Below are 17,232 nucleotides of genomic sequence, written 5' to 3' on the forward strand. Positions count from 1 at the left end.
TCAGAACTGAAAACAAAGAAAAAAAAAAACCAAAACCCAACAACTTTGCACTTACCATAGCACACTTGAACAATGAAAATAAAGCTACTGATGTTATTATTCACAGAAATGACTGCTTTAAAACCTTTTTTAAAGTGTTAAAAAACTATACTAATATAAATACTAATAAAATAACCTGACTCCAAAACATGCTACTTATCTCACCTTTGAGAAAGCAGGGTAACAGAGAGAAACCTGAGAAGTTACATAATTTAAATGCAAGAAGGGAGAAGATGCCATTTAACTTTACTAAGTCTTCCCAATAGCTTTCCAATAACCTTCAGCACAATGGGTTTCAAAAGTTACCCCAAAGCACAAAGTTTCTCGGACACAAAACCAAAAAGTATCCTCAATTCAGCATTTTTCCACAAGAGGACACTAAAAAAATAAGAAATACAGTTGTACATTACAACTACCATGTACCATTGTTCTTCATTAGCTAAGTAGAACGTTTTTAACTTAAAAGGTATTTTGCAGTGAAGTAGATACTCGTGTATAATTACTGTTCTACTAATGTGCATTTTAATAATTTTAGTGATTAGTATTTGGCTTTTAGTGTGCCTCAGGTGGCATTAAAACCAAATATATTTAAGCTTGTTGTAGACAAAAATGAAGAATTAAGTGATGCCACAGAAATATCCTTGCATTTCATTTGAAAACTATTAAGCCTAAATTTACGGAGAAGCAAGCACATGCTTAACTTCACTGTTTTACTTCAAAGAACAACTTCTGGGCACCAAGAAAAGGGCCTGCATGTTAGCGGGATCAGGCCGTGCTTACTCTTCCACTCCTGCTGGTCTCCTAACCCCACAGCCAAGCACCGGCAAGCCACATTGAGATGTGAGGGGAAAAATGCGGGTGAAACAAGCTGAAATCGCAGCCCTCGTCTCATGCACCCCTCTTGGCTCTGGCAAGGGCCCCTCACAGGCAGCTGACCAGGGAAGCTGTGCGAGGAAAGCCGGCCTTGGCAGCGTAGGGGGCTGGCTGGCTCCTGGGCCTCCCCTCACCTCGGGACAGAGGCCTCACATCCGCGCCCTGCCGTTAGGAGCGGCTGAGGGCGCCCACGGGAGGCCCTCATAAGCTCTCTCCCGCACCTGCAGGCCACGGCCTCCGGACACGCTACCCGCTCACTTACCGAGTACAACTCAATTTTAAGCACTTGTTACGCTCCCCTGCTGCAAACGCGCAAAGGGGATTCCCCACGCAACCACGGAGGGGGCGAGGAGACAAACAGCGGTGGCGGGGCCCCCCTCCCCGTGCTCAGCCTGCCCTCCGCCCCGTGCCAGCCTCTCCGCGGGCGGTGTTCCCCGCCGCTGCGCTCTGGGGCAGGGTAACGTGAGGGGGAGGGTGGCGGCGACAACCGAGCGCCATTTGTGGACCCTGAGGACGGGGCGCGGCAGCGGGAGGGAGGGAGGGGGGCAGGCAGGCAGGCAGGCAGAGCGGCGCGGCCAAAAGCTGGGTTTCCTGCGCCTCTCCTCGTTCTTAGTCGCTAACTGCGCACCTCAGGCAGGCAAACTGGGCGGGGGGACCGCGGCCAAGGCGAACACGGCAACAGGACGCGCCCCGACCAAGTTGGGTCGGCTCTCGCGAGAGTGGAGCCGGCGGCCATTTTCCCCATTGATTGGCGGTGGCGGAGGGGGCGGAGGCTGTGGCGCTGTCCTCACCGGCTGGGGCGGTGGCGGAGGAGGATGAGCCGCTGGCGTCCTCCCGCCTCCTCCTCCTCCTCCTGCTGCTGACGACGACGACGCTTAGCACAGCTCAGCTCAGCTCAGCTCAGCCTGCTGCGGGCTCAGCGCTGCGCTACCGGCCATGGTTCCCAGCGAGGAGAACCAGCTCGTCCCCAAAGAGGTATGAGGGAGCGGGGTCGGGGTGGGGGAGTCTCAGGCCGGGCGCCGCAGGGGGAGGTGGTGGCGGTGGCCCCTGCGGCGTGCGAGAGGCCCGGGGTGCTGAAGTCGGCCAAGGAGTTTGGGGGGGAGGGGGGCGGAGGAGGCCCAGCCTGGCTCGGCTTCGCTGCCTCCTTGGGAGGCCCGGCGGGAGGGAGGGCCCGTCTTTGTGAGGGGGCCGGGCAGCCCTTGGCCCGCGGGGGGCCGGGCCGGGGGTGAGCGGTGTTGTGCGGGGTGGGGGGGGGGGGGGGTGGGGTAAGACGAGGCTTTTCCGTGTGGGCTGGCGTGGGGAGGAGGAGGCCGGGGCCGAGCCTGGGCTGCGCAAGGCCCCGGAGGCAGCCGGAGAGTTGCACCTGTCTGTGTCGCGGCATGCGGGGAGGCCGGCCTGCGTGGCGGCGGGGCTGGGGCCAGGCCGGCGGCGCCTGCGCTCGGCCGCGGGCTGGGCCACTCCCTGTGACAGGGGTCTTGTGCGGAGCCCGCCGGGAGGGTAGCCCCCCCATCTGGGCTGGAGGCCGGCAGGGGATCCGAGCGAGGGCCCTGAGCTGAGGAGGCAGAGGAGAGAGCAGGCCTTGGCGGCGAGGCGGATCCCTGAGTGCTCGCGGGCGTCCTCGGTTGGCGGAAAGGGGCCAGCCTGTGAAATGGCAGCCGCGGGGGCCGCTGCCGAGTCTGTGGGGCAGCTCCGTGCCTCCTCGGCGCCGGCACGAAGTCCCGCAGAAAGCGGTGGTGCCTGCAGTGGGTGCCGGAGAAAATGTGGCCCGGCTCAGCGGTCGACTGAGTTTCCTTTATTGTGGGCCCCTCATCTCTTCGGTGCTGCCGGAGGAAGGGAGAAGCCCTGTTTTTGGCTATAGGCTAAAGATAAGAGGCTGCGTAAAAGAGGAAGGCTAAGCCTCTGTCCTGCAGCGATAGGCAAATGACACGTGTCGAGTAAAAGAGATACTATGGAAGGGAGAGTCTTCAAGTCGTGGCGTGAAATGTTTAAAAACAGTTATTAGTAGAGTAGTATTAGCAGAAACTTTATTTCATGAGCAGGTATGCTTACTTATTCAGTCAACATTTCTGACAGTTTTACTGTTCTGATAAATTACTCAAATGATTCCTGTTGTTTTTCGTCTAATGTTAGTGGTTTGTCACATCTACATGTCTTCTTATGGGAAGCTTTGTGAGGCAAGGACTTCAGTTTTGTAGAGTTTAGCAAAATGTGCTGATCCATAAATGATATCCTTGAGCAGAACTGTGAAACAAATAACAATACTGAATTTTAGAAATAAATTTTTGAACATAAAACTGTACAGGATGTATGTAGGACAAAGGTAACTTTACCTCTTGTTTGCCTTCTTAAAATCCTAAGGTTTAAAGGACTGTTATGTATTTCTACAGGAAAGAGAAATCTCCAGAAACTTCAAAGGGTGGAGTGTAGTAGCTAGTGTGCTTAAATATTTGCTTAAAAAAAAAAACCTATAAAAATATGAGATGAGGGATAGAAGATAGTATACTTAAATATTTCATTTTAAAAACAAACATAAAGATAAAGGAGACTGGCAGGAGAAACCTTGTGGCATTAGTTGTAGCTAACTGGAACAGACAAGATGATTAATAAAAGCAGCTAGCTGAGGCTGTTTCTTTAGTTATATGTATTAATAGTATCCCTGTTGGCTTTAAAGTTGTATTTAGAATATACGTATGATTCAGATGTGTATTTTTAACTGACTCACTGGACTAGGATTTTGAATGCACTTTTATCGCTAGGGAGGAGAAGTATGGGTAAAGGAAGATGAATACATGTTATAGGTAGGATATCTTAAACACACTGTGAAATCTATAAACTTTGTACATTGATAATGCTAGTGTGAGTTGCTTTTTCTCAGAAAGTCTTCTCAGGTTCTTTATTGTGCCCCTGTGCATTTTGTTAGTAAATGAAACTGAACAGCATAAAAGAATAATCAAATTGAGGAGGAAAACACATTAACTCTTTGTGTTAAGCCCATCTGGTTATATCTATATATCTTGTAATAGAAGTTTATCTTCAACTTTTCCAATGTTTTTCAGTATATAATTTTTATTTCAGTGATAGGAAGTTTAACAGATGTTATGCTATGGCATTCACATTAAGTCCTTCTGAGATTCATTAATAGTCTCATTGCAGAGAACACTGAATTATGGGTGAACAGAATTCTACAAGTCTTTGAGTTCTGAACAGCCTTCTAAATATTCCTATTATGCCACTATCAGCAGCTGAAGGCAAAGCAGATTGTTTGGAGTTTCAGTTCTGCCCTTTAGGGATGGATAAAGGATTACAGTTTGTGTTTTTTGTCCCTTCCCAGTGGGCTGAGTGGTATCGCTTGTATAGCTCACTGTCTTCTGCTGTTTCAAAGATTAAACTGGGATGTGAAGCAATGTCTGTTGATGAGTACACAACTGTATTTTTCATTTGCATTCCAAATGAAATGTATAAAAGACCAAGAAGAAATGTAGCATTGTTTGCTTTAGGCTGATCTGGGGAATGACTAATCACCTAAAGGAGTGAATGGGAAAAGGATTTTGGATCTTGTCTACAAGCTTATGTGATACCGTGGTAGATAGTGTACTGGGTATCTATAACATTAACAGCCTCTGTGTTTTAAGAATGGAAAGATAGGTATTAGGTTGTTCATAAGTCTTCATTTTGTGGTTTTGTATGTATCTGTGTATAGTAATAGGAGCTCAGATTGCTGTTTTTAAAGTATATTGCATGGATTTTTTTGTTAGCTTTTGTAAAGAGTAATAGCATGTTTTCATGGATACAAAATACTAGTAGTTTCACTGCTGCGCTTAGTATATCTTTTATTAGTCTCTTATGAAAATTTTTCTTTTGAGTGTTACATAGGTTCGGCTGCATCTCTGAAGTACAGGTGACCAGGGCCTTGTTATTTTCTCTTGCTCATAACTTTGGCATGAAGTTCTTTTTCATTTGGAACAGGTGAATTAAAGCAGTTTCTACTTACCCGATGTTGATATCTCCTTTTATGTTTAGATTTTTTGCACAATTTATAGAGGCATTTAGTAAATTCATTCTTCCATCCCTACCACTGCCTAATGCTTTCCTAACTGTACACGTAACTGTGTGACCAGTAATTCCTTACAGTGGGGGCAATGAGAATCCCTGTTCACTAGGTCTGGGGTTTAGTGTGAACTGGTCTATGTTCCTTTTCCTTCCAGTTCTCAATTCATTTTCTCTTGATCTGAAAGATAAGTAATTCAGTTTGAGTTTTATTGGATATAAAAGAAGACAAAAGTGTTTAGTAATATACCGGACATAGCTGTACCCTGGTAGTAGATGCTAAGCATGTTCTTTAAAAATTACTTTGTTGTTAGATGTCAGTTTTTCTCACTGTTATCTAGTAAAACAGTAACCCTGGGAAGGGAGAGGGAATAATGTAAGAAGGATAATAATGTAAATAAGAAAATACTTCTATGGCTTTCAGTGTTTCTTAGAGGGAAAGTAGACTTAACTTATTTTGGGCAAATCTATCACAAATAGAAAATACTAAAATATTCTAATCAGCACAGTTGATGAGAAAGTTACATGTTTATGTTTACTGGTAATGTAAGTGAACTTCATTAAGACTTTTCTTGAAAATCAAGATGTGTCATAACTTAGTGAATATTGCACAAAATTGATCAGAATGTAGAAAGAATCGGTCAGAATATAGGAAGAATTGATTAGAATATAAAGAATGTTTTGCTATGAGGTTTTTGAAGTGTCTGTGCTACTAATTAAATAAATGCTGTGCAGATATTTTCTTAACATGATCCAGCATGAACTATCCAAAGTATACCTGTCAGAATAAGTATATATATGCTTTGTACTTACTGCCATTAAATCGAAGAAGTTAGTGTGAGTTATTTCTCAGCTAACTAGTGTGAGTCTTTTAATCCCTGCACTAATTGAATCCATTTTAGTCTTCTGCATTGAACAAATAAATTCCATTTCTTGATGGGTATTGCTCTAACGTCTTCATTAGAAGAGCAGAAATCTGATTAAGATATTTTGCAATTCTGTTTAGTAAAGGGATGCTGTTCTTTTCAATGCTGATGATGTCCTTGTTAATTCCTGTGTGTTAAGAGATTCTACAAGCAGTTACAGCTTGTGTAATTTATCGGTTTTTTCTGCTTTCCGTATCTTGTGCTCCATTGTAAAACATGGTTGTGACAAATACAGAATTCTGACAATTTCATTGATTAGCAGATATTCTGGAAATCAAATTTAGGAAACAGAATATCCACACAGAATTTCACCAAATAATTTGTTCCTTGTGAACAGACAATTTCTGAATGATATTCAGGTAGTAGTTTAATTTCAATAAGGCATGAGAGTAGAATGCAAGATCTTTCTCTGCTTAGTTCAGCCACTGAGCTTCTCAGTCACAAGTTAGTTCCTGTTATTATATACATCAGAGTATTTCATCTGTAGTATAAGAAAGATGTTGAGAATAATCATCTAATAGCACCTTGATCATCTGATGAAGAGCTTTTGCCTAAAAGACACCAACTACCTCTTAGCTAGTACTTGGTACTGTAATCTCAGTCTTTAAATGCTGCTGAAGTTATTACTCAGTAGAATAATATGACAACTAAATAACATATCACTTTTTTTTTTTCTTCTATAATGTACTTTAAACACCACACAAACAAAAAATGCTGTTTTCTCTAGTGTTTTGTGGATCACTGGTGATTAAAATTTCTAAATCAAATCAGTACAGTAGTATAAGTATAATCCTTAATTTTTTTTTTGTGCAGCTACACACTGCTTCTCGAACTGGTAATGAACTTTTCCGTAAGCTGTGAAGTAGTTATCTAGAGGCAGAGAATACTTTAAAGATCTGTCAATGTTACATTCTATAGTGTTTTTCTTGAGCTCAGAATTTTAGTATACAACAAAGTTTCCAGTGCTTGCTTTGTTGCCATTTTTAAATAGATAAAGTCCACTAATTCTGTTTTGTTATTTTTAAAACCTAAGTACCTGTGGATTTAGATCAATGCAGCCTTGCATCATAGTTTTAAAATATTACTCATTCTACCACACAAATACTGATGAAAATCATTATTATCCAACTTCCTTTGCTGATAGAATGTATGATATTAATATAAGCTTAAAACTTCTAGAGACTTACTGAAATAGACCAGCACCTTGACTTTGTGTTACCTTTGACTTACATGTTTTAATCCTGTCAGAATTAAATTTGCAGCCAGGGAGGGGGAGGTATTATTTTAAACCTTTTCCCCAGTATGTTACAATTGCTAGAGTAATGCACTAAACTATGTACAGATGATAGTACATCCAGTCATGGCTCCACTCTTTCTGTTATATTTGTTTTATGTAAGAAACTAAGTGTGAAAGTTACGTCTCTAGAAAATTGAGTGATTGAATTTACGTATACATACTCAGCCTTTTTCTTAATTTTGAAAAAGTTTTTGATTCTTTTTGTGAACACTTAAAGCTGATACTTTAGACTATATCCCTTTGAGAGTTAATATAGTATACCTTCATGTGAGCTGCCTATTTAGCATTTTGTTATTTTTCCTGAACAAAATATTCTCAAAACAATATCACTAGTAGTTAAAGAACTGGTAATTAAAAGTACTAGTAAGTTTTAAATTTATTTTTTTTTAATTTCTGATAAAATGATAACCAACTTGATCACAGTTTCAGCCATTGTGAAGTGTTTTCTTTGTTTTTTGCAATGTTTGATACGTGATCAGCTTGCACTGAACGAATGGCCTGGCACAGCATTGGCAGGTGAAATAATTTCTAGAAAGAATGTGTTGGCAGTGTTCTAAAAATCAAGAGGTAAAATTGGTAAAAATAACTTGATTCAGTTTAATCTTTGAGGTTGTGAGAACAAGGATACTTTAGTTCACAGTACTTCCTTACTTGAAGGAATAGAGGGAAAGTGAGAAAGCACATCCACTGTTTCTGCAACTGAATAGGAAACAAATTGTGTGATTATAGGTTAATATAAAAAAGTGCAGTAAGTATCTTGTGATGGTCTTGCATCTCCTTTTTTTCAGGTTTGTTTTGTTTTGTTTGTTTTTTTTTTTTTAAGGAGAAACAAGGAGCATGATGATTAAGAAGGTGGAGAGAAGATACAAACAAAAGGAAGCTGTATAAAGTTGAGACTGTTTCAGATGTGAATATAAAGTCTGTATTGTAATGAATGTATAGAGGCTGGCAGTTTGCAAATACAGAGAACTTTGTTTAGATTTAGTACACACAATTATTTTAGGTTGCAAAAACCCTTGGAAATTAAACAATTTCGGGTCATAGGATGAAAGAAAATATGATCATTTGAAATTATAGCCTTTGAGAATAAGAGAGTGGAATACTCAAAATGTCCAGTGGCTGAGAGAAAACTGTTTAAATTTTAACACTCAATCTGTTATTACTGTGGATATATTCTTTGTTACCCCTTAATTTCCATAATTTAATAACAGGAAACTTTGTTAGAGTTCTTGTGTGATCTGTAGGCGTGACCCGGAAATACTTGTACTCTTTTGCTATTGACAGTTGCTACGTTTGATTTTTAAGGGAAGTAATTAATCTTGAATCATCTTAATTTACCATATTTAAAAGACCATTAGGAGAAAAGTGTAAGAAGACTGGTTCTTCAAAACATTCTTAAGTAAGATATATTTAAAGTAATTTAAAATACGTAACTTGGATGGAAAATAGCCTCTCTAAAACTGAAAAGTAAATGGTTTGATATCTAGTTCAGCTGTCCTCAGACATGTGCCTCCCATGCTTTTCTATAGTCTTTTGAACACTCTGGATACATGTACTTATCTCTGACCCTATAGCAACTTTTTTCTGGTTATCCTCTATTCTTTTATAAGTGCTTTTTACAATTGACCCAGTAATCCACAATAGTAGGGACAAACTTTCAAAGGTAAACACTAGCCGTGTAACATGCTCCTTATTTCTGAGGCATAGTGTTATTTTTGGACATGTTTAGAAAATTTGAAGTCTTAGACTTTGAAGTGGTTATGTATTATAAAAATAATTTATCCATATACATTTCACAGGAGTGACAGCAGCTGGCATGCAACTCTGTTTCAGTGAGGTGGCAAAAGCTTTTCTTAATTTTTTTTTAATTAAAATTTTATTGCTGGAGAAGCATTTCTCAGGAGGTGATCTTTTAAAACAACAAATGAATCCCTAATCTACATGAGGCAGAGAAGAGGGTAAAACATGTACCCTTTTTCCAAAAGGAACAAGATCACAGAGGCCCTGCTACAGAATTTTATTTTATACCTCTTCTCTTACTTTCTGCATCAGGTCATCCACCAGAGGAAAGCATTCTTGGCATTCACTTAGCCAGGGTCCTTAGTCTCAGTATGGCCCCAGCCTTCCTCATGATCTCGAACAGTTATCCTGTATCTACAGCAGGCTGGAAGATAGAGTGAGGGCGAAAGCAGTAGGATTGCCACAGTAATGACAGTTTTTGCTCTTCTAGGCCGTTCAAGATAGGAGGAGTTGTTACTCCTCTTATCCTGTGAGCAGCACTGACATTTACAGAGACTTTTACCTAAGGATGGAGGGTGTAATTTCAAACTTTCAGCATACCAAAGAAAGTTGCAGTACATCCAGCTGGTGTTGGTATTTAGTAATTTTAATTACTACTACACATAATACATGCATTTAAAATGGTACTGCTCCTTCTCCTCTGCTGGTGCTGCTATATGACTCAGTCCTTTTCCAGGAGAGTAAAGAATTCTGTTGAGAAGCTAGAGGGCTGACTCAGGTTAGAGCTAAGCCACTGAAAAAATGACCAGAAATTATTAATTTTAAGAAGGATTAGCTACCTGAGCCTGCTCAACACATAGCTTGCAAGACCATTTGTATCAGCACAAGAAAGGGGACGTTGTGAGGGTGGAGGTAAGCAGGTGGGAGCAAGACTACTGCTTCTGGCAGCAGTTGCAGCTATTCAAGCTTTAACTGCTTGTATGACTGAAGCATTGCTGTGTTTGAAGTTTTTAGGCTGCTGTGTAGGTGTGAAGTGTTTTTAGTGCACTATAAATTCATCCAAGTCTTAATGTTGAGTTTCCAAAATGAATGTATATGTTCATATTATTGTATAAGGGTATCATAATTACTTTTTTAGTGACAGTGGTCTTATTGAGGTATCTCATTCAGGCATCAATTTCATTCTTTGAAAGGGTGTTGTATACAATGAGAGGAAAGCATAGCTAAATGCCATAGATTGAAGTAGAGGGAAACAGTATAACCAAAGACATAATGCTGCAAATGTGTTTAAGTGAAACAGTGAAGCAGTTTGTGTGAGCTGAAATAGATGAGGGGTCACAAAATTGAAATCAGAGTTCAAGCTTTGTAATGGGCGACATAGTTGGTCTAGCCAGTATGGTTTCAGTATCTCTGATTTTTACTCTATTGACAATTTTTGAAAGTATTTTGTCAATTTTCCTTTCCTTGCACTGTCTTTGAAGTCTCTCCAGCTGTAATTGTGGGGATGGAGAAGTGTGAAATCTTTGATCTGGCAGAGATGAATGGGTATTAGAAGTTGATGAGCAATGAGGATGAAAACACAAACAAAAAAAGACAGCCACATTTCAGTTATGCTGAATTAAAACAATAATGATATCACTGTCAAGATTATTTTTTAAAATCACCCTGTTGTGTGTTAGCCCTGGTTGGCAGCTAAGCAGCATGCAGCTGCTCACTTGCTTCCTGTCCCTAGTGGGACATAGGAAGAGGAAAGGAAGAGTAAAAGCAAGAAAACTTGGAGGCCAAGATAAAATTGTTTAATAAGTGAAGGAGAAGTGGAAGAATAGAGGGGAAAAAAAAAAAAAACAAAACCAAAACAAAACAAAGGATGCAAAGGCAGTCACTCACCATGTCCTACAGGTAGACCAATGCCCAAGCAAAGATGGAACCTAACTAAACCTCCTCTTTCCTGTTTTATTACTGAGCATGGTGTTATGTGGCATGGAACATTGTTAGTTAACTTTGGTTAGTTTGGATCACCTGTGTGGTCATGTCCCCTCCCAGATTCTTGTGCACCCCATAATCTATTCACTGAGGGGGCAGAGTAAGAATCAGAGAAGGCTTTGATGCTGTTCAAATGCTGTTCAGTGCGAGCTAAAACATTATTGTATTACCAGCATTTTTCCAGTTACAAATCTAAACCACAGCACCTCACAGGCTTCTATGAAGAAAGTAACCTCTATCCCAGCCTGGCCCAGTACACAGACTTTTGGTAGTATTCCTTTCTATTTTCCAGTCTTGTTCCTAGTCAAGAGGATAGACTGAAAGGACTTCCCTAAGTGTTGTGAATCCTTGATATCCCATCTGGGGGGGGGGGGGTGGGGGGCGGGGCGGGGAAGAAGGTTCAATAATTAGGGAAGTGGTGAAAATCAGGGTGTGTATTTTTGAATGTGAATGGTATTTTAGGCCTGTTGTGAAGTATTTTTTTCCTCAGTAGTAATGAGACAGAAAACCTCTGTTTAATTTCACTAGCTTCAAAGCACAGTTGTTGGATTTTGCATGAAGTCTCTCCAGATATAATGAAGAATTTGAAGCTGAGGATAAAGTAAGTTATTTGGGTGCTCACAAACCTGATACCACAAAGCCAGTCAATCAGATTCAAAATGAAATAGTTGTGTCTAAAGGTTGTTCAGAACTATTTTGCCTAAGGAAACATTCCAACACAAGATATATCAAGTTAACAGCTCAGAATTATTCCGTTTATTGAGACCTCCTGGGATTAGTGTTTAAAAAAAGTGTATTCGGTTTGCCACAAGTGTACTATAAAATACTTCTTTGTAAAGTACATTTTTGTTTCAGACATTTGGAAAAGAATTGTAAGTGCACTGTTCCCTCCTTAAATCAAACTAGGCTGCAGTGAGGCACCTATGTTGAGTAATAGCTCATAATACTCTGACAGAATTAGTCTGGTAAGCTGTCTTTCAAAAAGAATTTGCTGCTTTTCTCTAAAATAAAGCCAAATGTGAGTCTTGTTTTCCCTTTTCTTCAGTAGATGAGTAACTACAGCAATGTCCAAAGCAACCGAGACCACCTACTCAATGCTTCACTTCTTACCATCCCTTGTTTGCTTCTCAGGGGAGTGACCTGCTCACCTAGCTGTATCAGAGAAGCTGACATCTGTAAAACGAGCTTTGTTGGCCTGGGAAAAAATATGGAGCGTGACTACCCTGGTTGGGGGAAGAAGGAAGTTGTGGGCTGTAAGGACTCTCTGAAGTCCGTAGTTCAAAATGCATAGGGTAAAGAGGAGTTCTTAGAATTGAGGTGGTAACCTAGCTCTTTATGATTATTCTGTTCTTACTCACTGTGTGTTTGAAAGGTCTTTGGCTTCTGCAGGTTTTGCAGAATGCAGTGCTGTCAGTGGGTATCTAATGTGGTGTTTAGTGGGTTGGACCTCTTGCAATAGGTGAAGGAATTCTTGAAATATGGTTGTGACTTGTCAAGGAGCTGATTTGATCGCCATTTGTCATCCCTGAGAAAGAGACTTGAACTGAACTTCTGTTCTGCTGAACTGTAATTAATGTCTGAATATTTCTAAGTGATGATACTTTAGAAGTGAAAGGTACAAGTGCAGACTACTTTTTGTGACTGAAGCTACCAAATTTCACTTTATACTTGTAATTGCTGGAAATGCACACTGAATTAGTAACATAAACATGTACACCCCAATGTTTGACCAGCAGTAATGTGATAGACAGTAGTCACTTGTGTGCATTTCATATAGCAGTCTTAAGATGCTGAAGCTACATGAAGTTTGAGAATTGCTGTCTTAGGCTTAATCATCAAAGTTATTTTGTGAATGTAGGCATGATGTCTACCATTGCCGCTTGCTTCTTTGTATTGCAGTGATTTGTGAGAATTATTTATAGGGTGTGGACATGTAGGAACTTCTCTACCGGTGATTTTAAGTCTCGATAGGCCATTAACTTTACTTGCCAGTCAAACTTCACACATCTGTTATTTGAACTCTTGACTTGAAACCTGTGATTTTACTTACTGATTCACGCTGTCAGTATTTCTGCCTGTTGGAAGTACTGGAATTTGGAAATGTTGAGTAGAATCTACATGAAGTTTGAGCTTAGCTTGAGGTTTCACTTTCAGTCTCTGAAAGTAACGTTAGAAAAGAACTGAAGCAGGAGTTCAGATCTTGGGAGAATCTTATGTCATTTGAAAAATAAAATATGTTTATATTCGTTTGTCCTCATAAGGTTAGTAAAATACTGCTGTAGAATTTTAATGAACTCAGTGATCCAAAGCTGAAAAATAGCAAGCTGCATCTAAATGCAGTGTTAAAACCACTACAGTTTTGCATTTGAATATTGTTTTGACAGATCTAGTAACACTAATTTTTTTTTTTTGTTGTTCCTCTATTTTCAACAAATATGGAACCTACATGGTCAAAGCTAATGTCTCAGTCTTGCAGATGGCATGAATAACAATGCTTCTTTTGTTACTATATACAGAATTACAGCTTGAATTACTTCAGTTCTACAATATGCTTTATGCTCTGCAATTTACAGATGCAGATCTTCCATGTGAAAAAAGATGAAATATTTTTTAGAAAGGTACACGGGGTAAATGTTTATGTAGAGTGGTGCTCTGGAATGTCCACTCATTAGACCTGTGTGTTGATTGCATTTTTGTATTATAAAGAGTCTTTTCCAAGTCTGGTCTAATACATAGTCAGAAATCTTCTACATGCAAGTTTGGGAACATCATCTCCTTTCTAGAAATGGACTAATGTAAAAGATGGAGTGGCTTGGGATGATAGTGTCAGTGTTTCAATATTTCTAAAAAGTTAACATTTGAAATTATAATTACAAATATTTATTGACCAAAATATTAGCTTGAGAAGACTTCTGTGGTAAAATAATCATAGGATGGTTTCCTAAATTGTGGCCTTAAGTAGCGGTCTGCATTTGCATTTTTATATGCTTATGCAGTTGAGGGTCTGCAACTTATTTTGCTAAGCTACATACATACTATGTCATGGTATGGCAAAATAGGAACATCTAGTTTTGAAGGCTTCTTATGAGTACAGAATATATTTGCTTGCTACCTGCATAGCTACTCTTAACTCTTCTGAGGAAAAGACAGTAGGATATTTTTGTGTGTACCTGTGAATACCGTGTATATGTTCGTTTGAAACCCTTGAACTATGTAGTTAATATGCTAATCTACTTTGTGAGGTGTAATAAATAATTGGCTTGGTGAATTCCAGAGTCATTTTTATCAGGGTAAAATGTAGGCACCTTTATGTATAGTACAATCTTTGTTCTCTTAATTGTCCTTTAAAGCATAAATTTCCATAGTGAAAGGAGCTTTTCTGTGAAATGTAGAATTGTACTAGTGGCTATTATAAAGTCTATTCATAGAGAGGTGGATTGAATGCTTTAATTGAAAAGTAGGAGATGCTGCATTTGAAAGATGTGTCAATGTGTGATTTTGTGATTTGTGTTGTCAGAGCAGCTGTAGACTCTTAGGTACTTTAAAATTTTTTAATATCATATAAACAGTATATTTTGTAAATTTGATGTGTTATGTAGAATAATGAAAATCTGCTTTTGCCATTCAGAATTTGTTTAGAGCAAAATAAGCCACCTGTAGATATTTCTGTCCAGTTCACGTGATGCCTGTCCTCCCCTTCCACCCTACATTGCATGCACCAAGTGAAATAGCACACTGGAAAATGACACATGCCCATGTATATACTGGACCTAACTTGCCTAACTCTGGAGAGAGGGAGTTCAGGCTAAAGTAGGGGCTCTTTGGAGACACTGATTAGGAGGAAAATTGGAAGACTTAATTCTTCAGCATGGAGCAATATAGGTGATGACTATAATAATATTATTAATTAGCAGTTTTTAAAATTATGCTTCCAGGACGCTGTTCATCTTTCAGTCACTTTAGCAAGATGTATATAACTTCCAGTTGAGAGCAAGTAAAACTAGTAAGCAACAAAACATTTAAATTGTGGTGGTATTTGTTTTCTGGTTTGGGTTGTTTTGTTTTTTTTATTTTTAAAACCTCTGTCAAATCTGAAATTAGAAACTGGTAAAAGAAACTGGAGTAAGGAAAATAATTGCTAGATACATTTACTAATCTTGGATTATTAAAACTTCAGAACTGGAGCTTAAGTACTCTGTATGCAGAGAAAGAAATCTTGCTTTATGTGTCATCCTGCTGAGAAGTTAAATGCAGTGGTCTCATTTGGGCTATTTTTGTAGGTCATTTAGTGGGGCAAATAAGGCACATCAGTAAAGATTATGTCAGTATTTTATGTTTTGATAATCTTGACTGAAAGCACAGTTGAAGAAATTTGGAAAAGAGCAGTTATGTTAACATCTTCATTCTCACTTCCTGTTTTTCCTTTCTGGAAAAATACAAAGTGCAATGCTTCAGATTCAGAAACTAATTAGTTTGATGTTTGTCTGTAGTCAAAACCGAGTTTTGTACAGGTAAAGTGTAAAGCATATTTTTTGATGGTACAACAGGTACTAAAGCAGACCTTCTTTACGTGTGTTAGGAATAAGAAAAGTCAGTAGCTTCATCTCTTTATTGCCTTCAGCTGCATACTTCAAAATGGGTTCATATTAATAAAAGCTTTCCTACAGGATATAATTTAGGCGTGAAGGAACAGTTTAGTACAAAATGGGGTAGCTTCATAATTTATAAATGCAATAATAAACGGAATTACAGAGTTACATGCTAATCTTGCACTTGAACTATTTGATGTAAAAGTTTACCGATGTCTGGAGAGCTTTTTTAATATAGTGAAGGAATTTGTTAGTATGAATTTATATCTAGAATTGTTGTTTACATTTTCTTATACACTCACTTTTTTTTTTTACTTTACAAAATGTAGTCTGTCATGTATTATAACTCAGCTAACATTTTATGTAACACTGCTCCTATGGTAATGTAAATGTTAAAATAGCATGCACTCATGTTCATAGGGAACTTGTTACGATATTTGGAGGCTATTCTTCTTAAAGTTATTCTGTTTGTAATGTAGTAGTAATATTTTACTTATACTGTAAAACTGACTTTATGCCAAAAATGTCAATTTACTGTTTTAAGGGATTATGACTTTTAAATTTTGTTTTTATATGCTATAGGATATGTTTTGGAGTTGCAGACAAAGTATCTTTGCTGAAATGAAGAAGAAATTTTCACAGGTAGACAGATGAAATCAACTTGATAAAATTGTAACCAAGATATATAGTAACAGCATGATGCTGTAGCTTTTGTTTATTTCTTAACATGAGCGTGAGCATGAATTTTTTATGCATGTTCTTGAATACAAAGACTGTGTACATATTAAACGCAGTCTTAACAGTAGAAGCTTCAAATTCAGTATTTGTTTATGCTTTTACACCGGTATGTGGAGTTTTGGCCCTCTGTAGCTTTTAATTAAAAAACAAAATTGTGTAGCTTTCATAATATATCAGATTATGTAATGATTAGCATTAAGTTTTGTGTTTTCTGTGTGGATTGAGTTTGATAACAGCCTGTCAAAATAGTTTAGAGGCCTATCACTGGCCAGTATTGCCTTTTACAGTATTTTAATAGTAAAGTAGCCACAAACAAGATGTTTGCTTTGTTGTCTGATAGTTCTAATGGTGTATGTGAATGCTTGTCATGAGTAGAGTTGGACTGAGGTTATTTTTGCTTTGTCTGTTTACTGTGGACAACTTGAAGCAGTGGCAGTGTGAATGGTGGTTTAATACCCTTTGCTGTACTAACCCTGAGTTAAACCAATTCAGTCTGTCAGCATTGTATTTGTGAACAAGGAAGAGAGGATTTGTCTGACATGGAACAACCAGCAAATCTTCTGTAATCTTCTGTAATTCGTTTGCTTGATGTAATTTCCATCCTTCAGATACTGTGTGTCTAATTATTTTCAGTAGCAACTCCAATATGAGTCACAACTGATTCACTGTCAAAGGTAGTGAAGAAAGTGTGAGTAGGAGGAGTTGGATTTATAGGTGTCTTCTGCAGAGAGGATGGAAGTTAAGGAGCTGGTTATGTAAAGGCAGTAGGACAAGGAATTGAATCTCCAATGGAGAGCTTGTATTCCTGACATGCTCGTATGCAGTAGCAGGTAAAGTTGTAGGATCAATATGAAATTACTGTGGGAATCATTAAATCTGTGTTAACTTACATTTTCCTAGATGAAGGTATATGAATAGTAGCAAATGCCTCTTAACCTCTCTGCACTGTTCTATAGGGAAGGGTGGGCTTTCACCCAGAGCAAGCCTCTACCATTGCTGC

General features: G+C 39.1%; 1 protein-coding gene across 4 annotated transcripts in view; it reads left to right on the plus strand.

Moving 5' to 3' along the window:
• Positions 1-1,684: 1,684 nt before the first annotated feature.
• Positions 1,685-17,232, plus strand: part of USP47 (ubiquitin specific peptidase 47) — a 59,620-nt gene continuing 44,072 nt past the window's right edge. For 2 of the 4 annotated variants that reach the window (XM_086748273.1, XM_086748274.1), the window contains exons 1-2: positions 1,686-1,887; positions 16,077-16,136. In XM_086748273.1, coding sequence (XP_086604399.1) covers positions 1,849-1,887; positions 16,077-16,136 — 99 coding nt within the window. In that variant the 5' untranslated portion in view covers positions 1,686-1,848. Of the gene's footprint in view, positions 1,888-16,076; positions 16,137-17,232 lie in introns of all 4 variants that reach the window. The other 2 variants (XM_086748275.1, XM_086748276.1) reach the window with 2 other exon arrangements.

This window comes from Chlamydotis macqueenii, chromosome 5 (assembly GCF_036417535.1).
Source record: "Chlamydotis macqueenii isolate bChlMac1 chromosome 5, bChlMac1.mat, whole genome shotgun sequence".
Taxonomy (NCBI): domain Eukaryota; kingdom Metazoa; phylum Chordata; class Aves; order Otidiformes; family Otididae; genus Chlamydotis; species Chlamydotis macqueenii.